The 21,881-nt window shown below is 45.3% G+C and overlaps 1 protein-coding gene and 1 long non-coding RNA gene across 3 annotated transcripts in view; one reads left to right on the plus strand and one right to left on the minus strand.

The window, feature by feature from the left end:
• The first annotated feature begins 3,259 nt into the window (after positions 1-3,259).
• Positions 3,260-21,881, plus strand: part of UBE2R2 (ubiquitin conjugating enzyme E2 R2) — a 58,015-nt gene continuing 39,393 nt past the window's right edge. Inside the window, exon 1 of the mRNA XM_065047052.1 lies at positions 3,260-3,616. Within this exon, the coding sequence (XP_064903124.1) occupies positions 3,440-3,616 (177 nt within the window). The 5' untranslated portion in view covers positions 3,260-3,439. The remainder of the gene's footprint in view (positions 3,617-21,881) is intronic.
• LOC135577413 (uncharacterized) lies at positions 14,726-21,081 on the minus strand. 2 transcript variants are annotated; one of them, XR_010469196.1, is made up of 2 exons: positions 17,064-21,081; positions 14,726-15,727 (listed from the first exon to the last, which is right to left on the minus strand). It is a non-coding gene; the product is annotated as an uncharacterized LOC135577413 (long non-coding RNA). The 2 variants fall into 2 exon arrangements; XR_010469197.1 differs by having other exon boundaries at positions 14,726-15,750.

Below are 21,881 nucleotides of genomic sequence, written 5' to 3' on the forward strand. Positions count from 1 at the left end.
CATAGAAATAGGGGCAGCACAATCCCAAAGGGGCTCATCTCCTGCACACTGAATCAATCCAACTTTTTCATTAAAGCCTGCGCCATGCCATGTTTCACTGGTGAGCTGGGCGGCCACCTTAACAGAGTGGAGCAGAGCAGTCAGATCCTTGCCAGCTGGCATTGATGAGGAAGGTCACAGTGCATCCCTCCAGGCTGGATGAGTTATTAGACTCATTAGCAATGAAAATGAGGCATAGGAGAGGCAGTTGGAAGTGGGCAGTGGGACTGGATCCTTGGGATCCTGTTGGCCATGACATTAAACCTCGGTGCTTGGGAGGTGGGGATGGAGGTATGAATGGGGCTGATTTGCTTTGCAGAGCAGAGAGCAATAATGAAGCATGGGCAGCTAGGATCAAGTTGTTGGGACTGGGAAGAAGAAAGATGAAGCCAAAGACTCATTGCTGACTGTGTCGTAGGGCTGGGTGGGATGTGGCAGGCAGAGGTGAAGCACTTTCTCTCTCCCAGAGGAAGCATTGCTGAGAGCATCATGTCTGGAACCATCTCAGATGTGGCCCAGATGTTGCAGTACTGAGATGGTTGGCCAAACGCAACGGTGATGAAAGCACCTGCCACCCAGGAAGCCTGGCACCAAAGTCAGAGCGTGGCTTCTGCCCACATGTCCTGCCAGTCAACTTGATCCAGTATTGATGAAACATTACAGCTGTCAGCCCAAGACATAAATAAGAACACAGGTCTCAATTCCCACCAGAAAACATGCCCATGGTACATGGTACAGCCTGGCCACCAAGGAACTCCTCCAACAAACAGCATTTTGGCCATGCAAGCATTTGTGATCCAGCCCTCCAGCCCCCAGCCTGAGGATGTGAGAGCAGAATTAAGAAGCTTTCTGCAAATCTGAGCTCACTTCAGGGTGGTAAGATATAAGTGTCACCAGATGACCTGTGCTTGTGTGTACAGGAACACACACTTCGGGCAAACCAGGGATGGACGAGGGATGTTCCTCCAGATTACCCCTGTGGCGGTGAATGAGAGCTAATCCCAGCTCACGAGAAAATCTGTGCCAGTCTCCACAGGGACAGTTTCCTGGGTGAGCTGGGATTATGCAAGGGCTTGTGCCCCTGACATGTCAAGCTGGAGTATTTAGAATCATAGAATCATTTAGGCTGGAAAAAACTTTTAAGGTTATCAAGTCCAACCAAGTACAGCCTGGAGGCTGTTGCAAGCCCTGGACTGGGTACCACTGCTGGTTCTGGATCATCCATGGAGCAGGTGATAGGGACCTCCTTGGGGAGAGCCCAAAAGGCAGGAGAAGAACAGGTGGAGCAGTTGTAGGCATGAGCAGGAGGATGTCATGACCGCTGCCGAGCCAACAGCAAATTAGTCCTGCTAACAACTTGTGCTCAGACTAAACCATCTGCCTCCTGCTCTCCTCCCTGGGCGTGAGTCTGGAGAAGGAGCTGTGGCTGCCTAGTACCAAGCAGAGACTTCAAGGTCCATCTGCAGCACAGGCTGCCCCAGCTCCCACCAACACAGGGAGTCCTCGCTGTCAGTCCCATGCCTTCGAGAAAGTCCATGTCTCTGGAAAAGGCAGGACACAGGTCTAATAGTCGCGGGTGCCTCTGGTGCTGTCATCAGGATGGGAAAGCAGCGAGAGGTAATGGGGGCAAGGGAGAGGGTTAAAGCTACATAAGGGTGTAGGGGTGATGGGGCACATCATCCAACCTGTTTGTCCATGGGGTTGAGGCCTCTGTGAGGTAGAATAAGCCCTGCCATGTGCATAAGGATGAAAGAAATGCCAAGCAGAACTGGGTTAAGATATCTCAAACATGAGGTATCCAATGAATCTCATTCCTTTCTACGTGGTAACTCCAGTACCCTTGTTACTGTCCAAATAAACGTGCTGCCTCTCTGAGCATCAACATGTTTTTGCATGAAGTAATATCCTGAGATAGTCTAATGAAATAAGTATTCCCCGTTATTGGTTCCTCCTTTCTGGACAGTCCCTATTGACTCTCCTGTTCTTGCTGTCTTTGATCACTTTGTTCATTTAATTAATCCCTAAAGTGAACACTCCTCAATCCCTCTTTATACAGCATAATCTGAGGGTCTTTTTCCATTTAATCCCTGGCCTCAATGTAATGCAATGCTACAGATTTATATTGAGGCATTACATGATTTTCACTTTTATTAATTCCCTATTTTTGACTTCAAGTCCACAGGCAAGAGAGATTTCCTTCAAATAGCTCTGACATTTTGGGGGGATATTGCAATTGATTTAGAACTCATCATATCTCATTAGTTATTTAAATGATACCTGTTAGAATCAACTCTTTTATCAAGGAATACACCTCAGATATTCTGTCAGGGCAGTGCATCCTCATTATTCCTCCTCTTCTGGCTGAGATAAAATGCCCAGTTTGCAACTACATCCATCCTGGTTGTTTCTCACGCAGCTGGGTGGTCCTGTGTGCTGAAGGGCAGGTGCATGCATCAACATTTCCAGAAGCAAAATGCAGATTTGCACTATCTGGGTTGTGCTGTGCTCTGTCCTCCTCCTGGATAGTCGCTTTGTTAATTTTCTTTATTTATTTTTATAATGAATGAAATTTATACTGTTCATGGAAGACTTGCTAAGGAATAGGCACTTGCTCACATTCATGGGTTGGTGTATCTCACCACCTCTGCAAATGTTTTTCTCCCTTACCCACGCCAGGGAAGAGAAGGAAGGATGAAAACTGCCTCTTCTGCCTGTAGCACCTCACACACCCGTGAAGCCACGTGAAAGTGACACCCATGGGAGGGGGAAAGCTGCCTGTTCCTCTCCTACTGCAGCTTGGGGCTTGCTGCAGGATTTTTAGGGGACCCTGGGTCATGCAGTGTTGCTCCTCAAAAACCATCCCTTGAAGAAAAGCGTCTGTTTGTTGGGGTTTTCTTTGCCCGTGAGTGTCTGTTTGCTCAGCAGCACGACCCGGCCGTGCCGCTCCGTACCCACGCGCGACACCCGCGCGGCGGCACCGCCCCCTCCGTCCCGTCCCGTCCCCCGCCAGCCGCCGTGTGGCCGAGCCTTCCTGAAGGGGAGTTCACCGGTGGGCAGATGCGACCCCCGACCCGCGGCGGAGCACACGGCTCCCAAGCCACCCGCCCACACCGCTGCGGTGGGGGAGCGCTGCCCCTTTAAGCGCATCACACGGGGCGTGGCTTGCGGTGCGGCGGGGCGTGGCTCGCCGTGCGGCGGGGCGTGGCCGGCGCGCTGAGGTCAGCCGCTGAGCGGGCGCCGTCACAAAAGGAAGTGGCGGCGGCGGCGGCGGCCGTGAGCGCGGGGAGGGGCGGGGGCCCGCGGGCAGCGCGGCGGCGGCGGCGGAGGCAGCGGGAGCGGCGGCAGCGGGAGCGGCGGCGGGAGCGCGGGGCGGTGGCGGCGGCGGGGGCCGCGCCGCGCCATGGCCCAGCAGCAGATGAGCAGCTCGCAGAAGGCGCTGATGCTGGAGCTGAAGTCGCTGCAGGAGGAGCCGGTCGAGGGCTTCCGCATCACCCTGGTGGACGAGTCCGACCTCTACAACTGGGAGGTGGCAATCTTCGGGCCCCCCAACACCCTCTACGAGGGCGGGTACTTCAAGGTACGGCCTTGCGGGCGGGCCGGGCCTCCCGCCGCCGCGGTGGTCCTGAGGAGACGCCGCCGGGGCCTGCGCCGCCCCCCTTGGCCGCGGACCGGGCCTCTTTGTCGGGCTCGGAGGGCCCCCGGTGGGGCGGCGGGCCCGGGGCCGCGCTCAGACCCTCGCGTCCCCCGCGGGAGCGGGGAGGGAACGCGGAGGTTCGGCGCCCGGAGGTGCTGCCCTTCCCCTCCAGCTGCCGGCGGCGGGGGCCGGGCGGGCCGGGGCCTGCAGGAGCTCCCCTGGGCCTGGGGGCGGCCGGGGGAGAGGGGCCCGCGCCGGGCCGCTGTTGTTTTCCTGGTCTAATCCCCCAAAAAGGCAGGTGCCTCACGGCAGGGTGCGGGTTCTCCCCTTGCACCCCACGCTGCCCGCTTGGCTCTGGCCTGTGCACTCTGTATTTTTAAGGAAGGGGCTTACCAAGCATCCCTCGATGGCTTCACTCATCGTGCAGGGGTATCTTGTGCAAAACGACTAATTCAGGAAAAAGGCTGTGTTTTCCTCAGAACTTCATGGTGCTTCAGGACTGTCTACATTTTATTTTTTTTTTTCCACCCCTTTTATCCTTTTCTTCCTCTCCACACTTTCTGGAGGGCAGCTTTTGAAGGGCTGCAGTAGCACTTAATTGCTCAAGGTAGATAAATGCTGTCAATTCCCCTCTCAGCCTTCCTGTTAATCCAGAAAAACTTTTGTGGTTGTTATTTCCCCTCGTGTAAATGCAGTAAGCAAGAAATCTGGCACTGCCATCCCAGGAAGGAACTGAAGGGAGCAGACTTAAATTTTCGAAACAACTGGAGGAGGAATTGCATGCTGTTCCTAAAAGCAGCAATTAAAAACCTTGGTGCCTGCAGAAGATACATTGCATTGGGTGTATCTGCTTGGTCTCTGGCAAAATATTGCCCTCATCAGCTTCCTTCTCCCAGGAGTTAACCATTTTAGTAGCAGCTTCTTGATCCCCCATTTCATGCCTTTTGGCTCCTGTCAAACTGAAAAAAATTCTTGGATCATGTCTTTGTATGGCTAACATGGATCTTCAGTGCCTGTCGGCCTCTCAGGGTCAAGGTTTAAGATCTTTGTTCCACAAAAGACAAAATAACCTGTAGCTTGGAGAATAATAATTTGATTCACATACAGTTTGGCCTCATTGTTTTGGAGGAAGGGAAGGCTTTGGCACAAGGCTTGCCTTTTGTAATGAGTTGGCTGGCTTACTCATGTAGGTGTGATAGGTATATTCTTAGACTCACCTCCATTATTACTTATTCAGGAAGTCACTCTAGTCTTGGGTTGGTAACTGGGTCATTTTTACATCCAAATGGTTTGGCATCCTCTTCCTGCACTTATATTACTCATGCATTTTTTTCGAAGAAATCACAATGGATCAAAACATTTTTGTTTGGTTGGGGAGCTCTCTGGACTGTATGTTTGTAGTTGTTCCTGGAAAGAAGCTGAAGCAGCCTGTAAAATAATCTGGGGTTGTGCGTTAACAAGTGCAGATTTAGACAAGATGGCCGGTTGCCTTACATCACTCTTATGGATGTGCCATCTTTTTTGGTATTTGATGTCCTTGGGCTGTTGTGCCTTTCTTCTGAACTCTTCTGACTGATGCTGTGATATGTGTTTTGAGAGTGGGAGACTAAGGTCTCATGGAGCCTTCACCCTTCTACAACAGAGGGCTTTCCTTCAAGCAATGTGGCTGGAGTCTGTATGTCATTTCCTCTGTGAGGGTTTTTGTTTTGGCAGCATATGATCTTTGCTTATGCATCCAAACTTCTGAGCCACTGAAGCCTGTGCGTGTGTTAGGCTTGGCTCACTAAATCATTTAGAGATAAGATTAATACCCTGAACTTTGTTTGGTGGGGTGACTTCTATGATATTTTCATAGTATATGCAAGGTGAGCACTCATTCAGATCAGCATCTGATTTATTTTTCAGATTTCTTGGCTTGCTGAAATGTCTAGCTTCATCTTGTTTTGTATTTTTAGTTTCCTAAGATGAGGTAAGCAGGACTATAAATGTGCAGTTGTGGAATGTAACTTTCTTAAACTTTGTGAGGATCAGAGTTTGGGAGTTTTCTTCCACTTGAGGTGTGGTTTGAGGGTAGGAACTGGATGGAAAGTACAAAAGCTTCTAGTTAAGATCAAGTATAAATCATTTTAGGAAAATCTGTGTTTAATGTGACCTCAATAAAGAGTTAGTGATGGTTGATTGGGAATGCAAATGCTTGGTTTGTGCTCATGGAGCTCTTGGAGCTGGTAACATCAGCTTTTCACACCTTGTTTATTCTTGGAGAAATGTGACCTTTCTCTCTGGGCTGTCGGACTGGCTGAATAAACTGAAATGTACCTCCTTGACAGGAGCTACTGCTGTTAAAACCTGCTTGAACATTTTAACAGATTCTGGTTTCAGTTGCTAATCCTGTAATTCTAACACTTGATAAACTGAAGCAGAAAACAAGTCCCTCTGACTGTTTGTTTGAATGGTAGGTTATTGATACCTTGGTCCTGGCTATAATGAAGTCAAGGACTTCTTAAAAATTCAAGCACAGCCTCTAAGCACTTTTTATCAACTAATATAGCATGCTGAGATCTGCTATAGTGGTTCATGGTTTAGGACCTCCCAGCTGGATGGAAAGGACAGCAAACCTCAGAAGCCACCGTGTGAAGAGCAGCTTGTGTCAGCAAGCTGGACAGGAGCAGTCCTGAACCGCAGGATCCCCTTGTGCAGTCAGCTGAACGTGCAGTGGAGGTTGTATCAGCCTTTTGCCTTTATTCCTGGGCATACTGAACAGCTATGTCATGTTTTGGGCAACTCTTTGACGAAGTTCCAGATTACCACCCTTAAGGATGGAGTTGCGCTATTCCATGCACTGGTTACCTGTCACTTCTTGCTGGAAAGGCAAAACCAGCTCAGGGTCAGGATGTTAAGTCCTCCAAAGAGGTCCAGTAATAAGAGCAAATGTCTGTCCCTCAGCTGCTATCAGCAAGAAGAAGCCAGACTGATGTTTCTGGAAGAATCAGTTGTGTTGGGCTACATGCATGTGATCACAGTAGGTGCACTTGATTTTTGGTCCCCGCCTCATTCTGAGTTTAAGGATGAAAAGTGGGTAAACCTTCTGTGTCTAAGATGTTGATTTGCTTGCAGCTGATTCAGTTATTGAGCTTTTTCGAGTGACAAAGGGAAGATTTTTATCAGAATGAAATGCTTCATATCCAGGTCATAGACAGTACCTGTTGCTTCTTTTTTAGGTCACCCAGGAAGGACACAGTGTGATAGGACAGGTCTTTAGATCAGGCTCCGCTGGGCTATGTGGTAGTTCTGAGTTGCTCTGGAAGTTGTGGGAATGTGTTTTTGCAACTTTCCAGGCAGTGCCTGAGCAGTAGAGAGCCCGGTTGTGCTGTAGGCTGCAGAACCACATGTCAGCAGTTCTTCGATGCCACCTTTATGCTGTAGGCATCTTTTGTTCAGATGAGAGGGTTCTTTGCTACTTGGCAGGAGAACTTCTTCACTTTTAATTTTGACAATTGATACTTGAATGGGGACCACCACAACAAAAGTTATTAAGCTGTAATCTGGTGATGATATATTCCAGTTGGGGTAGATTTCAGTGGCTGAGGGTTGTGTATGGTGAAACTTTCACCATCTCAGTTGACCACTGGTTGGTCTCTGTCTTCCTTGAAATCCAGTGTCTTACCTTGGTGCTTGGGCTTTGAGGGTCTGGAGGTTGATAAACCTCTGCCCAGTGTTTTGATCAAGCAATGTTTTTGGCATTCTTGCAGAACTACTAGAAAGTATTTCCTGATGACTTAGTCAAAGCTCTGCGTGTTGGGTGCAATTACACTTTAGAATCACAGCCTTTGGTTGTCACTAAAAAAGGAAATTCTTCTCATTTTTATAGTTGAATGGTATTCTTGTGCTTGGAGCCAACCTTTCAGGGAGGGTGCAAGTGAAAAATTATAAAAATGCAAGCTTCATTATTAAACATGTAGCACTGCCCAGAAGCACGGTTTGACCACGTATGCTGTGTCAAGAAACAGGTTTAATGTAGAGCAAGAGTCAATGTTAAAAGCTCCTTCAGAGGTGATTTAGGCTGGGTAGATGAAAATGAATACACTTAAGATGAAAGGAGACAATAAAAACTGTGTTGTTAGAGTTGCTACTTGATAGTTCTTAAGGTAACTTATTTCATAAGGTATTTTTGCTACTTGAAGGAGCAAGTCTTGACACATAAGTTGGAGGGGGGGAAAAAAACCCCAAGCGTTATGCTTAGTTTTCTCAAGTAATGTGGGGGCTAAATACTTGTCAAGGCATTTTTCCTTGCTTTTTGTAACTCATTAGCTGTGTGCTGTTTAGAGTTTTGTGTTGTTGGATCTCAGCTGCTTCCAAGTGATTTGATTTCAAAGCAATTTGCAATATGTAGGAATAATTCTTTTTCAGAGCAGGAAATCAATATGAAACTTACTTACAGGTAACTGATGGCAAGAGTGAGCACCATGTTTAAAAATTTGGTATTGTAGGCCACTTCCCAGAAAGCTTAAAATTAAGCAAATAGGAGTTCCTTAAGCACTTATGTAACTGGTAGAACATTCAGCTCCACAAAAATATTCCTTGGTGCCAAGGAAAAAAATGTCTGGTGTTCTCAGCACAAAAGCTGCCTTCTGCAGGCCTCTGTGTTGCAGGGTGCTACAGAGCTCTTCTCTCATTGGACTTAATCTTCTGTTTTTTATTGCCTTTAGGTATCGTTGGTGCTAATGAGCAGAGGTTTGATGCAGCCAAGGGATACGGAACTGTGGGTGAATAGAGCCTGGAGTTGCTTGCTCCGGCTCTGAAGAGCTCCTCCTCAGAGCAGGTTATCTCAAAGCCAAAGAGCCCCTAAGCTGTCTGCAGGCAGGGAGGCAAGCGGCTTCTTCTGATGTTGATTCTCCGATCACAAGCACAGTTATGATCTTGAACTCTCAGGTCTGGGGGATACCTGATTCACCCTCACGCTACATGTGATTTTTTTGATGGCTGTCTCTGTGGGTCCCTCAAAACTGTCCAGACAACTCACCCAGCCTGTAGCTTGTTTTGGACAGCAGTCTATCCTCAGGTGGCAGTGGGCAAGGTAATTATGGTGGTAGCCAGCCCCTAGTCCTTTCCTCAGGGCTCCTCTGATCCATGCAGGGTTATTGCATATACTAAGAAGTACAAAAAGTAATTTCCAGTTCTGATACTGCCTGCAAAGGCAAGATCACATGCAATTAGGTCCTGTTGTATGGCAGGAGGAGAGCTGTAGCATTTATTAGAATAAAAATGGAAAGCATTCCATTTGGAAAGATTGAGCACTGGTCAGTTTGCGTAATTTTTTCCATTGTTTGTCTTTATTTCCATGAGTTTGCACAGAGTGATCCCTGGATAAGGTAGAATCCAACATGAATCTTTTCCTTGGATAGCAATGCAAAGAACTGCGACTCTTGAACTTCCTTGCTCATCTGTTGAAGAGATAGTAACTAAAAGCATGTAGATAGTTCTCAATCTGGTTTGTATTATAGGAATTAGTGGAAGTTTTTGACTCTATAGTGTCAGACAGGTATTCTTTTTTTCTTTTGGTGGAAGTCCTTAAGATGTCCAGTATTGCAATGATGTTATGCCAGTGTCCAAGTATGGGACCACCTCTGTAATTTCTCAAAAGCTCAAACATGTTTTTACCTTTCTGTTTCTGAAATCATATTTATGCTGACTGCTAGTTTACATAGTCATATATTCATACTAGGTGTCTTCTCTTTGATAGCGCTTTAGGTCTACTGCATGATACTTATTTTGCATATAAAATAGAGGGTAGGAAACACTAGAAAAAAATGCTTGCAAAATGTTATCTCTGATCTTTCATATGCAGTTTGGCTATGTAGGTTATTGCCATCATCAGGTATTCATAGCAATAAATAGTGTAGACTAAATGGTGGAGATTTTATGTTGGACTTAAGTGTAACTGAGTTAAACTTGGATGAGTTGAGGTGAGTTACAGGTAGATTACAGTGTAGATGGACGAGAGGTTATGTGACTCATAATATACAGCTCCTCTTATAATTTGGGCTGCGTGTGACCAAATATGTGCATACATATGTGCACATGAACAAAATTAACTTGGTACTTCATTTTTAAAACCTTAGTGTTTCATGTGGCATTATGAGTTAAAGGAATTACAGTTAACCTTAGTAAACGTTTGTGGTAGTGACTTACTGAGAATGTTTCGTCTCACAAAGCTAGTTTAATAGTCATAAATTGGGCAATGTGTACCCTGCCCTGAAGCACTAGTAGCCAAGATGAGCCAAACTGGTTGATTGCCCATCTTCATGTTTTCTGAAATATTTAAAATGCAAAAATATTTGCCCAAAGTGATTTACTAATAGGAAAATAAAATGAAAAACCTGCTGAATTGTGGTACATGTAGGATATTTTTGAATCTTACTTGACTTGAGGAAATGTGACCTCAGGATTTCCTTGTTGTTTGTTTTTGTTTTGGGTTTTTTCTTCTGTTTTTGTATGTTTGTTTTTTTAATTGAGGCTATTCCCTGGAGAGCAAGGGGAATGTAAAAGGGCTGTTTTAAGTGGGTGACACTTTCAGATACCATGGTATTTGTGATTAACAGGGAAGGCTGGCAGGCAGGTTGTCTTACTGAAGTTGTCTTACTGAAAGTTTTAGTACTAAAGAATGACATGCTGTGTACTTATTGGTCTATTTTGTTATCTTAAAGTTCTACGAGTAATTCAGACATTCAGGTAAAGGGCTTTTGGTTGAGAGATGAAACTCAAGTTGATAGCAGTAGGGACATGTTGGCAATAGATGTGACTCTTCCCCAGGTTAAGACATGTATCCCGGTTGAAGTAATTAAAGTATCTTAGTGTTCATTGTAGCAAAATATTTGGAGGGATTAAGATGCAAAACCTTTTGTTAGAGTACTGGAACACTGTAAGGACCAGCGTTTAGCCACTTGTGCCGCTTTGGTCAATTCTTACGCAATAGACACTCGTCCATTGTGCAAAAAGTCTTTTTTTTAAGTTACTTAGACACCTCTGCAGCTAGAAGACTTTTGCTGTCATACATAGGCAAAGGCTGAAATAATATTCTCTTTGCAGCACCCTCTTTGGCCTTGTCAACTCAAAGGCATGCAATGGAGTAGCTTTGACTTAAAATACATTTTTTGAAGACGCATTTGTTCTTGCATGTAAAGTCTGCTTGTATAAGCCTCTAGTTCATGGATGTAAACTACACTGGTGTGCAAGTGTTTGCTTATCTTGCTAGAATAAGTGTCTCAAAAAGCACTAACCTTTATTAAAAGAATAGAGTGTTTATAATGCATTGAAAAAACCTGAATTTCATCTCGGTGCTCCCGATGACTTCTCTTGCAGAACGGTAACCGTACCCACACTTAGCAGCAGAATGCCTTTCAGTGGTGCATTAAGCGATATAACTTGAGAGGCTAACATCTCTTCTGTACCTTTTAAGTGTGTTGTAGCTATTATCTAAATCCCTTCTAGTTTGTGATTCATGTGGTAACAGAATACCCATACCCAAATATTTCAGATGAAGGTGTGTGGCCCTTTTTGGTCAAGGGGGAAAGAAAAGGCCTTGTTTGTTCTTAGTAACACTGCCATGTTAGTGGGATCTCTGCATAACTTTCTTTTTGCTGTGACCACATTACTTTAAATGCTAAGCAACAGAAGGCATCGAGGCTCAAGTCTTGTTGAAAAGTTAGTGTTCTAATTCAGTGGGTAATGGTAACTTCTCTTGTGTAATTCTGTGTCAAGTGGCTTGATTCTTGAGACAACCTCAGTCATATTTAAATAATTCTCTACAGAGGACCTGTTTTAACTTTTTTTTTGAAAAAAAGGCATTTTAAATGAAGCTAGGCATTTTATATTGCTGTGTGATCTCCATTGGAGCAGATAAAAATAAGGTTTTGAGACCAACATATGGAATGGTTTCCATTTCTCAGTGTCTGCCAGAAGCCTGAAAGCTTATGTGCTTCAAAATTTTACTAATATGCTTTCTGTGAAATTTAACTGATTTTAATTTTTTTTTCCTGCTGCTAGCAGTCTTTCATCTGTGTGGAACAAGCTTGTCTGCCTTTGGCCTGAAATACAGCAATAGGGGCACTACTGAGAGAAGCTGGATAGATGGGGTAGACTTCAGTGAGGCTGTGAACATTTTTACATTCCAGAATTGGTGGGCTTTATTTTTGAAAGTTCATTAACAGTGAAGTTTGTTTTGACTGTCGGATTATGGGCAGGCTCATTAGGAGCTAAAGACCAGCCTCAACAGGGTCATTATGGCACGTCACTCTGGAGATGACGTTTTAAATGGCAATAATAGCCATGTTCGTGGTCTTGAACCCATGTCATCCATGGCTCTTCTCCAGTTGGAATGAGATTGTAGTTGTGTTGGCAGCTACTAAGGAGGGATGGGGTAAGAAGGCTGCTGGTCTCAGCCACTTTCTTCTGGATGTTATGGAATGTCTGGCTTCTAGTGCTGCTAGAGGTGATGCTGACTTTGCGTATTGGAAGCAGTGTGCTTAATGTTCAGCTTGGACAAACCATTGTTAATGTTTATCCAATTTGCAGGCTTATCCCGTACCTACTCAGTATTTTGTTGTTCACTTTGGTTCATATCTCTGGTGTGAGTGATATGCTTATGCTTGGGCTCTTCATCCATAGCAGTAGGGACTGTATTTTGCCTGCAGGAGACAATGGAGTAACATGCTGGCAATGAATAAAAGCTGTGAAAAGTGATACTGCTTGATGGTAATGTCCATGGAGATCACAGCTAGGCTGTCTGTAGGAATGTGTTGCCCACCTTGTCTGGGGGTCTTTGTGCTGGGAGTGGCAGGTGTGTTGTGGAGTGGTGGACCAGGTCAGGTTGGGGTAACGGTAGTGAGTAACCATCCGAAAGCATGATATTGCCTGTTCCCCTGACTCACAGGGGTGCAATGAAATGTCACATGGGGATGTCTTCAGCAATTTTCAGCCCGTGCACCATACCTGAGATCTTGACTTCTGTCTGGGTAGTTAATGACACGTACTGTGGGGTCAGCCCTGTGCGACAGCAGAGGAATGGAGGATTGCTCTAGTATGCTTGGCCACAAAAGACCTGTCATTGTGATGCTACCAGGCCTCTTTACCGATGTTGGGGTCCCTGGGGATCCAGTCCTATTTTGGGAGTCTCTTCCTTTTCTTTCCATACTGGACTGACTGTACTTTAGGGCATGACTGAGGGCTGACATAAGGTCACTGTGTGTGACCTGATTAGAGCTCCTGGTGTCTCATCCTTGTTCTGTTTCATCTCTCCCTCTGCAGCTATCAGCTTTGCTGAGCATGTGGATGACTTTCACCTGTCTCCAAGAGATCAGTGAAGTATTTTTGACTTGCCTCCTCCTAACCAACACTTTGAAGATGGCTAGTTTCTGCTATTAAAACAAAAGTAAGCTTGCTGGTGATGCTAGGGGGAGGCTGTGAGTTATACTTTGGCAAATCTAGCAGAGCTCTGGAATGGAGCTTAGTGGATGGAAAGAAACTCTTGAGGTCTTGGGGGCATGCATAAGTTCTGTATCTTTAACTCTTTTATGCATCAATTTATTTGTGATCTCCTAGCAGTTTTGTTCAGCATGCATTAGTTCATAGCTGGGCATATAATTTTGCAGTTTTTCTTCCCTTCTCTTGTTAAGTATAGAGCAGTGACTTCTGTACTCCAGAAAGAAGAATAGATACAGTATGTTTCCTGGAATAAATGCTGTATGAATAGCATTTTTTTTGCATTGTTGTAATCTAAAATCTATCATAAATATTTCTATTAGAACTAAAATTATGAAGGTGGTGTGTTATGGCAGAACAGGATGATGACAGTGAAAAGGAGAGTCTCTCTGCTTGGAAGGGACTTTAGTGTTGTTAGACTGCTGTGTGATACATAACTTGTGCATGTGTAGTAATGAGGAAAAAATGAGGATGACAAAATTTAGGCTGAGCCTAAAGCCTACTACTAATGCTTTGTTGGTGTGTTGAATTTGGATCTTAACTTGCAGATTAATAACTAGATGATGTCAACTTGAAATAAGAGAATTATGGGAAACCAGCTTCTTCCTTCCAAGAAAGGTTTGTGTCTGTTACTAGATGCTTGTATGGTCAACCAGATAATGCCTTCTACTAGGTAGCAACCAAGAAGCTTTCTTTGGTATGTTTTTTGTTGAGCTTTGTTTCGTAAAGCTATTAAATATTGCTGTGTCACGTTTATTGTGAATGTGGATTGTTAGGATCTGGTGTTAGACTTGGTGAAAGGGACGCACAATCCAGAATTCATCATCTGTTAGGGCCTTTGTGTGGGTGAAGCGCGGCACTTGTCGAGAATAGTCTGTGGATGCTACACAAATAGGATGAGAAAGCCAATGCAAAGCATTGTTTAGATCTGTTGGTGACTGTGAGAGGTGCTTGTCTGAAGGGCACAGGGCTATGATTGGGACTCATGTAGAAGTATGGGGGCTTTGTACAGCTGTGAGTGCAAGGTAAGGCCAAAATGTTCTTTGACAACAGTAAGAGGCAGTATAATTTAGTGAACAGGACAGAGACTAAAAGTCTTCTATCTGTAATGGGTTCATATTCATGATCCTGGATAAATACCCATTTTACATAAAAATGCTAATATGTTATAATAGCATATTTGACTAAATCTGTAGGTAGAAAGTGGTTTGCCTTTTATAAATAGCTCATGGGAAAGCTTTCTTCCAAAACAAATTCAACTTGTATGTTTACAAGTATAGTATTTAAATTTGGAATTTCTGAAGAAATTGTCAAGTGAATAGCTTTCAGGCTGCTTAAGCACAAAAGCAAAGAGATTTTTGCAATAAGATCTTCTGCTTATTCTTGATTTTTAAAAATAAAAACCTGAGCAGTTTCCTAGCACAGATCCTGATGTACTGACAAGTCACACTCCTCTGCACAGACTTTATCTGTGAGGCAGCTGCAGCAATTCTCAAAGAGCAAAAAATAAAGCTGGGGTTGTGTAACTTAACCTGGGGGAGGAGAAGTGCCGCGACTGAGAGACGGGGACGCAACTTGATGCAAGCAAGGTGTCCGCTTTATTGTATGGCAAACATACATTTATATAGTCTAAGGCACACATGTTTCATGCTGATTGGCTAATCACTTTAACAGACATTAAGCTAGCTAAGGCGGGAATCTTAGTCAGGCAGTGTTCGCATGGTAACAAGATCGTTATCTCGTAGTCACAAGCTGTCCCCCGCTCCAGGGCTCCAGGGCGCAGGCACCCCCACCGACCACAAGCTCCCCGCCTCCAAGTCGCCTCACAACTACCGCAACACTTAACTTTATTCACACAACAAACTAGCCTATTAACTCCAAATACAGAAAACTAACTCATCAACTCTAAATTCAGACAACCCACATCTCCCCCTTTTTGTTTTAATTAACTGACCCTCCCAAGGTCGGCAAACGACCAACTCGAGGACATCTTACTAACAGCTCCGTACTGGGGGTTTTCGTAATTTCTTTCTGATCTTGGTCCGCTCCTTGCTGCACGAGGAAAATCTTGTTCATTGAAGCAGTTATTGATTTTGGAAGCATTGTAACACACATGGGATTACTATTAATAATGCTCATTTGAATGTCTTTGGCGCATTCAATCTTAGAATATAAAATGTCCACAGACCTTTGTGCTACAATTTTCCCCCAATCGTCAGAATAATAATCATACCGGGGAGAATATTCTGTCTCTCTACCTGTTATCAATAACACCTGAACTGTATTCCACTCAATTGTTAGGCAGTTATCACACCAGCGTCCTACTGTATGGCGATTTAGCCACTGTGATTTTCCACAATTAGCACAAATTCTACAAATCCACGGATTACATTTTTCACATTGGGGACACTTAAGCTCCCATTTGTTAACCTCTGGAACAGAGTTCATTCAATTATTGATCGGTAGTGTCTTCTATGTCAGTCGCAGGATCAGGACCAGGAATGTCTTCAGGAGGCTGCTGCAGTGTCTCTCGAAAAGGTCTCACATTTTTAGCTGGGATCCAGCGGGGACCTCTTTCTGTGGAAACACAAGCATAGCCTCTACCCCACGTGACAAGGGGATAGGGTCCCATTATCTTACCTGTTTCGGTGTCCCGGATCAATACTGGCGGCTTAATCTTGGGTTCAAAAAAGGTGTTTGTGCTAAAATGACGAACTACTGGAGGATTGCTGTCTAATAGGGAACAATTCAAAAAATTAAAAACATACAAGGCTTTCTGTATTCGCTCCTCTGGCGTAGCAGCCCCTATTCCCCCTTTTTGTTTTAATAACAGGCGTTTTAAGGTTTGGTGAGATCGTTCTATCAAAGCTTGTCCCGTAGGAGAATGAGGGATACCTGTAATGTGTGATATACCCCAAGAGGCAAAAAAGGTAGTTAAGGTTTTAGATACATATGCGGGGCCATTGTCAGTTTTAATTTGAGAGGGTACCCCTAAAGTAGCAAAAGCGCGCATTAGATGTTTTTGCACATCACGTGCTTTTTCTCCTATATGACAGGAAGCAAATAACATTCCTGAAAATGTATCAATAGAGCAATGAACAAACTTTAAGCGACCAAATTCAGCAAAATGAGTGACATCTGTTTGCCAGAGTTGAAGGCTCTGTAGCCCTCTGGGGTTGACTCCTTCTGCTATAGAAGGGAAAGAGTGCCTTTGACAATCAGGACACACCGCAATGATATTATGGGCTTGTTGTATAGTGAGGTCAAATTGACGCTTAAGGCCTGCAGCATTTTGATGAAAAAAGGAGTGGCTGAGTCTAGCTTGCGCTAATCGATCTGGTAACACCTGCACCGGTAGCGTAAGCAAATCCGCTTGTCGGTTCCCTTCTGCAATAAAACCAGGTAGAGAAGTGTGAGATCGAACATGCATAATAAAATAAGGGTGAAGACGGGAATTTAACAGAAAGATGAGTTCTTGTAACAAATTAAACAGTGCCGTATGAGAAACATCTCGTAGCACAGAAGCTTCTGCTCGGCTAACAATTCCTGCAACATAAGCAGAATCAGTGATTATATTGAGAGGGGCAGACCATTTTCGAAATACTCGAACAACTGCAGACAATTCTACTATTTGAGGAGAACCCTGTACAGTCTCTACATCTGAGTTCCACTGTTCTTGATGATCATCCCACCAAAGGATAACAGACTTGTGAGATTTGCCAGACCCATCTGTGAATACAGTGAGGGCTTGTAAAGGCTGGTCACTCCGCTTTGGAATAGGTAAAAGGTGGAAATCGATGCTTAACAATTTGTGAGAAGGCGGATGAGAAGTGAGTTGGCCTGCATAGCCAGTTAGAGCTATGCCTAGTGCATCTGATTGTTGTTGTAACCATTGCAAGTAAACACTTCTTACCGGCATACATATGAGGGCGAAGTCCGTGCCTGCCAGGGTAAGTAATCGCTGTCGAGCCCTGATGATTAAAGATGCAAACATCTCATGTTGGGTAGAAATCGTCTTTGTGGCTTGGTTAGGTAAAAAAATCCATTCAATGATCAGTAAAGGGTCCGTTTTCTGGCAATCCCATTGGAAAATAAGTGCATGAGGCTGTCTAGCAGGGTTAAGGATGATTAATTGAAAAGGCAATTCTGGTTCCCATCGATGCGCTTGTCTGGAGGTAATCGCTGCCGCAGCTTTATGCAAGGAAGTTATGGCTTCAGGACTGAGAGTTCGCGGAGCGTTTAAGTCCGAGCTTCCTTTAAGCATTTCGAATAAGGGACGAAGATCCGCATTAGTGATTCCTAACAATGGTCTGACCCAATTGATTGTACCCAGCAGTTTTTGCACGTCATGTAAATTCTTTACATTCGCCTGTATTTGTAAAGGTTGCGGAGCAATAGTCTGAGCCCTTATACGCCATCCTAAGTATTTCCAAGGTGGTATTTTTTGAATTTTTTCTGGTGCAATACAGAGGTCTGCTGATTTTACAGCAGCCACGACAAGGGCTACAGCTTCCTCCATGACTTCATGGTGCTGTGCTGCCACTAGAATGTCATCCATATAATGATATAACAATGCAGCAGGTACTACAGTTCTGACAGGACTAAGTATTTTTGCTACATACCATTGGCATATTGTAGGGCTATTTTTCATTCCCTGTGGTAGCACAACCCACTGGTATCTTTGCAAAGGAGCTTGCATGTTGACGCTTGGTACAGAAAAGGCAAATTTAGGGGCATCGTCTGGATGCAATGGAATGTTGAAAAAACAATCTTTGAGGTCTATGATGGTTAAATGCCAATCTCTAGGGATCATGGCGGGTGACGGAAGCCCAGGTTGCAGGGCCCCCATGTCTTCCATAGCGTCATTAATTTTTCTGAGGTCATGGAGCAAGCGCCACTTGCCAGTCAGTTTTTTAATAACAAAAATAGGCGAGTTCCAAGGACTCGTAGAGGGTACAATATGTCCCATAGATAGTTGTTCATTAACTATTTCTTGGAGGGCGTGAAGTTTTTCCAGCGACAGGGACCATTGATCAATCCAAATAGGAGTATCTGTTTTCCAAGTTAACTTTAGGGTTTCACGCCCCTCAATGGCCCCACCTAAAAATGTGTCTGGATAGACATCCCCCACTGGGATAACACATCACGCCCCCACAAGACCATAGGTACTGGTAAGATAAACGGTTTGACTGAGGCAACTTGTCCTTCTGAATTTTGAACTTGTATTATTTCTGCGCTTTGGCGGCTAGCTCCACACCCCCCAATTCCTGCTAATGTCTGAGAGATATCAGCTAAAGGCCACCTAGAAGGCCACTTCGCTTGAGAAATAACGGTAACATCTGCACCTGTATCAATAATTCCACTTAACATAACTTGCTGACCTCTGCGAATGAGGGTGCATTGACATATAGGACGTTTTTGTGAGATGGCTTGAACCCATAAAATTAGCGGTTCTCCCGTAGATCCAAAGCTTCCCTGTCTCTGCGGGAGCATTTGGTCAGGGATTGGGACATAGTCTTCCTTAGGGATCAGTATCAATTGAGCAATACGACTTCCCTCTGGCACTGTACAAGGAGGAAACGGGGTCCAGGCCATAATTTTAATTTCTGAATTACTGTCAGGATCGATTACTCCGGGCAATACAAAAAGTCCTGACAGAGTGGTGGACGATCTTCCTAATAATAAAGCTTGCGTTCGGGGGGGCAAAGGACCTGCAACTTTGGTAGGCAGTAAGTGAACAGAGGAGTCAAGTAGTGTTACTGTGTGAGCGGTTGCCAGGTCCAGGCCGGTGCTCCCTGCTGTTGCTGGGCGGAGACTGGAAACACTCCTGTTTCCCCCCCCGGCGTTTGTGGGGGCGCCGGTCGCGGAACTTGTGTCTGTGCGCGCCGCGGTCCCGCGCTCTGCGATCGGTTTCCCTGTATGGGGCGCCCTTGAGAGTCGTATTTAGATCGACACTGGTTAGCATAGTGGCGCCCTTTTTGGCACTTAGGACAAACTCCAGGTATTTGGGGTCGTTTCTCAGCATTGGCACTAAAGCAATCTTTTTTAAGGTGTCCCGGTTTTCCACACCCATAGCAGTTTCGCTGTGGGTCGGCGCCCATCGGGCTGTGCATGGCCGCAAAAACAGCAGCCATGGCCTCATATTTATGATCCATAGTGCCAATTCTATTACAGGCTTCCACCATTTCAATTAAGGTAGGGTTTTGATTTGGGAGAGACTTCAAGAGCTTTTTACAATCGGCGTTAGCGTTTTCCACAGCCAGTTTAAGGAGTAAAATCTCCCGAGCCTGTACGTTATCAACTTGCCGCTCTAAGGCTTGTTTTAATCTATCCATAAACTGCATATATGGCTCACGGGGTTCCTGAGTGATACTAGTGAATGCTTTTTGGGGTCTGCCAGAGTCAGGAACTCTCAACAAGGCCCTTTTCGCTTCTTCTCTGCCTGCTTCCAAAGCCTCCCGAGGAATGTCCCTAGCTTGGGCCACGGGATCCGAAAACTGCCCTGTTCCTGTGAGGTGCTCTATAGTCAATGCAGCTAAGGCGGCATTAGCATGTCCTGCATAACCCAGCAAAACTGTCTGCAATCCCGTTCTCCATTGAGACTCCCACATTGTATATTGTGTTGGGGTTAATAACAATCGCGCGAGAGATTTTAAATCATGTGGGGTCATGACATATGTATCGAATACAGAAGATAAAAGGCTTGCAAAATAAGGGGAAGACAACCCATGCTCGGTAACTGTACGGCGCAACTCCTTAATTACCGAAAAAGAAAGAGCTTCCCACTGAGCTTGAGCCCTCCCCCGTCCTTGGTATATAACGGGGGCTACTATAGTTCTGGCTATTTCCAACTCCCCCTCGTTTATCGCTTGGCGCTTAATCTTTCCCCAAACCTCATGAGGATCAGGGGGAAAAAGATCAGGTTCCTTTTCAGGGTCAATCGGACCCGGGTCAAAGGGATCACCCTCCGGGGGATATCCAGCAGCACAAGCTAACGGTGGCGCAGAGGGTTCCGCCCCACCAGCGATTTTAGAAGGGCAGGGGGGAGGTGACTGAGCTCCCTCCTCGGAGCCTCGCTGATTTTGCTCTTGTGCCTTTATGGTTTCAAAGATTTTTCTCCAACTGGGGAGCATATACTGCGCTTCCTCATCTCCTGAGGTAGCTGCGTCCCATAACTTTACCCCCACATCGTCCCAAAGTTCACGCGTAAAAATAGAAGAAGCAGTCACCGCGGGGATCTTAACCTGCACCCATTTAAGGATTAACTTAAGATCTTGTTCCGAAAGAGTCTTTTTGCCATGCTTCTTAAGTAGAGCTTTCATAGGCTCATAAACGTCTCTCTCAGGGGAAGACTCCTGATTCCCCATTTTGCTAGTTTCCCGCAGCTCACCTCTCGTTCCAGACGGAGGGATTGTTTGGCCGGCCGGCTTATCCTGCTTCCTTTCAGCAGCTCATTCCACGTTCTGCGGGACTCGCGACATGCCACCAGGTAGGCGGTTTTTCAATCCTCGGCGGTTTCGTCGCTGACGATCACGTCGGGGTCACCAATTTGCCGCGACTGAGAGACGGGGACGCAACTTGATGCAAGCAAGGTGTCCGCTTTATTGTATGGCAAACATACATTTATATAGTCTAAGGCACACATGTTTCATGCTGATTGGCTAATCACTTTAACAGACATTAAGCTAGCTAAGGCGGGAATCTTAGTCAGGCAGTGTTCGCATGGTAACAAGATCGTTATCTCGTAGTCACAAGCTGTCCCCCGCTCCAGGGCTCCAGGGCGCAGGCACCCCCACCGACCACAAGCTCCCCGCCTCCAAGTCGCCTCACAACTACCGCAACACTTAACTTTATTCACACAACAAACTAGCCTATTAACTCCAAATACAGAAAACTAACTCATCAACTCTAAATTCAGACAACCCACAGAGAAGGACATTCCTGGTGTTGAAGAAAAAGCCATAAAGTCAAGGCCTGGGTACACAGGCTTGCTGGGAGAAATGGATGCTATGCAGGCTTCACAAATAATTCTCAGAAAGAGTGTATTGGGGAGAACTTGGGCAAACATTTCGTTGGATGAGGCAAAGCTATGCCTTGGCTGCCTGTTTGAAGTGTCAGAGGGATCTGCACTGATTTTTGGAGCTACCCAGCTTTTTTACCCCTGACCTCTGGGATCTCTTTCTTGTACTGTCTTAATTGCTCCAGCTCCTGTGTTCTTCTACTACAGCCGCCACAGGTCTTCTCTCCTGTGCTTTAAAGATTAGGTTCAAAATAAAGCCACTCAGCCTAGCAAAACGGGCATGTGGGATTTGATGTCAATTGTGGAAGTGTGACAAGGCTCGCAGCTCCATAGCATGGCCAAGGAAACCAGCCTGGAATGGCCCTTCTGGAGCCAGTGCGTTTGCGGGGCAAAGCTGGGCTCTAGTAAGTTCAGACAAGGTTTAAAGTGTATTACCGACATGCCTCTGAGTTCTCTTGTGCTTGTCACCCAAAGTGCAATTACCCAGGCTATGCCACAACACTGAGCTTAAAACACGTGGGCAGAAAGCCAAATTCTACACTTAGCAAGCACTTTAAATAGAAAACTACAGCACAACTGACCTGCAGGTACTTTTCCTTTTTTAAGGGAAGCTGGTGTTTCTAACTGGCAAAGGCTTCTTTGATTTAATTATGAAGGCATTGATGAATGATATTGTGTAATGCTTATTTGCTAAAAAAAAATGTTTGGTCA

Source organism: Columba livia, chromosome Z, assembly GCF_036013475.1.
Source record: "Columba livia isolate bColLiv1 breed racing homer chromosome Z, bColLiv1.pat.W.v2, whole genome shotgun sequence".
NCBI classification, from domain to species: Eukaryota; Metazoa; Chordata; class Aves; order Columbiformes; family Columbidae; genus Columba; species Columba livia.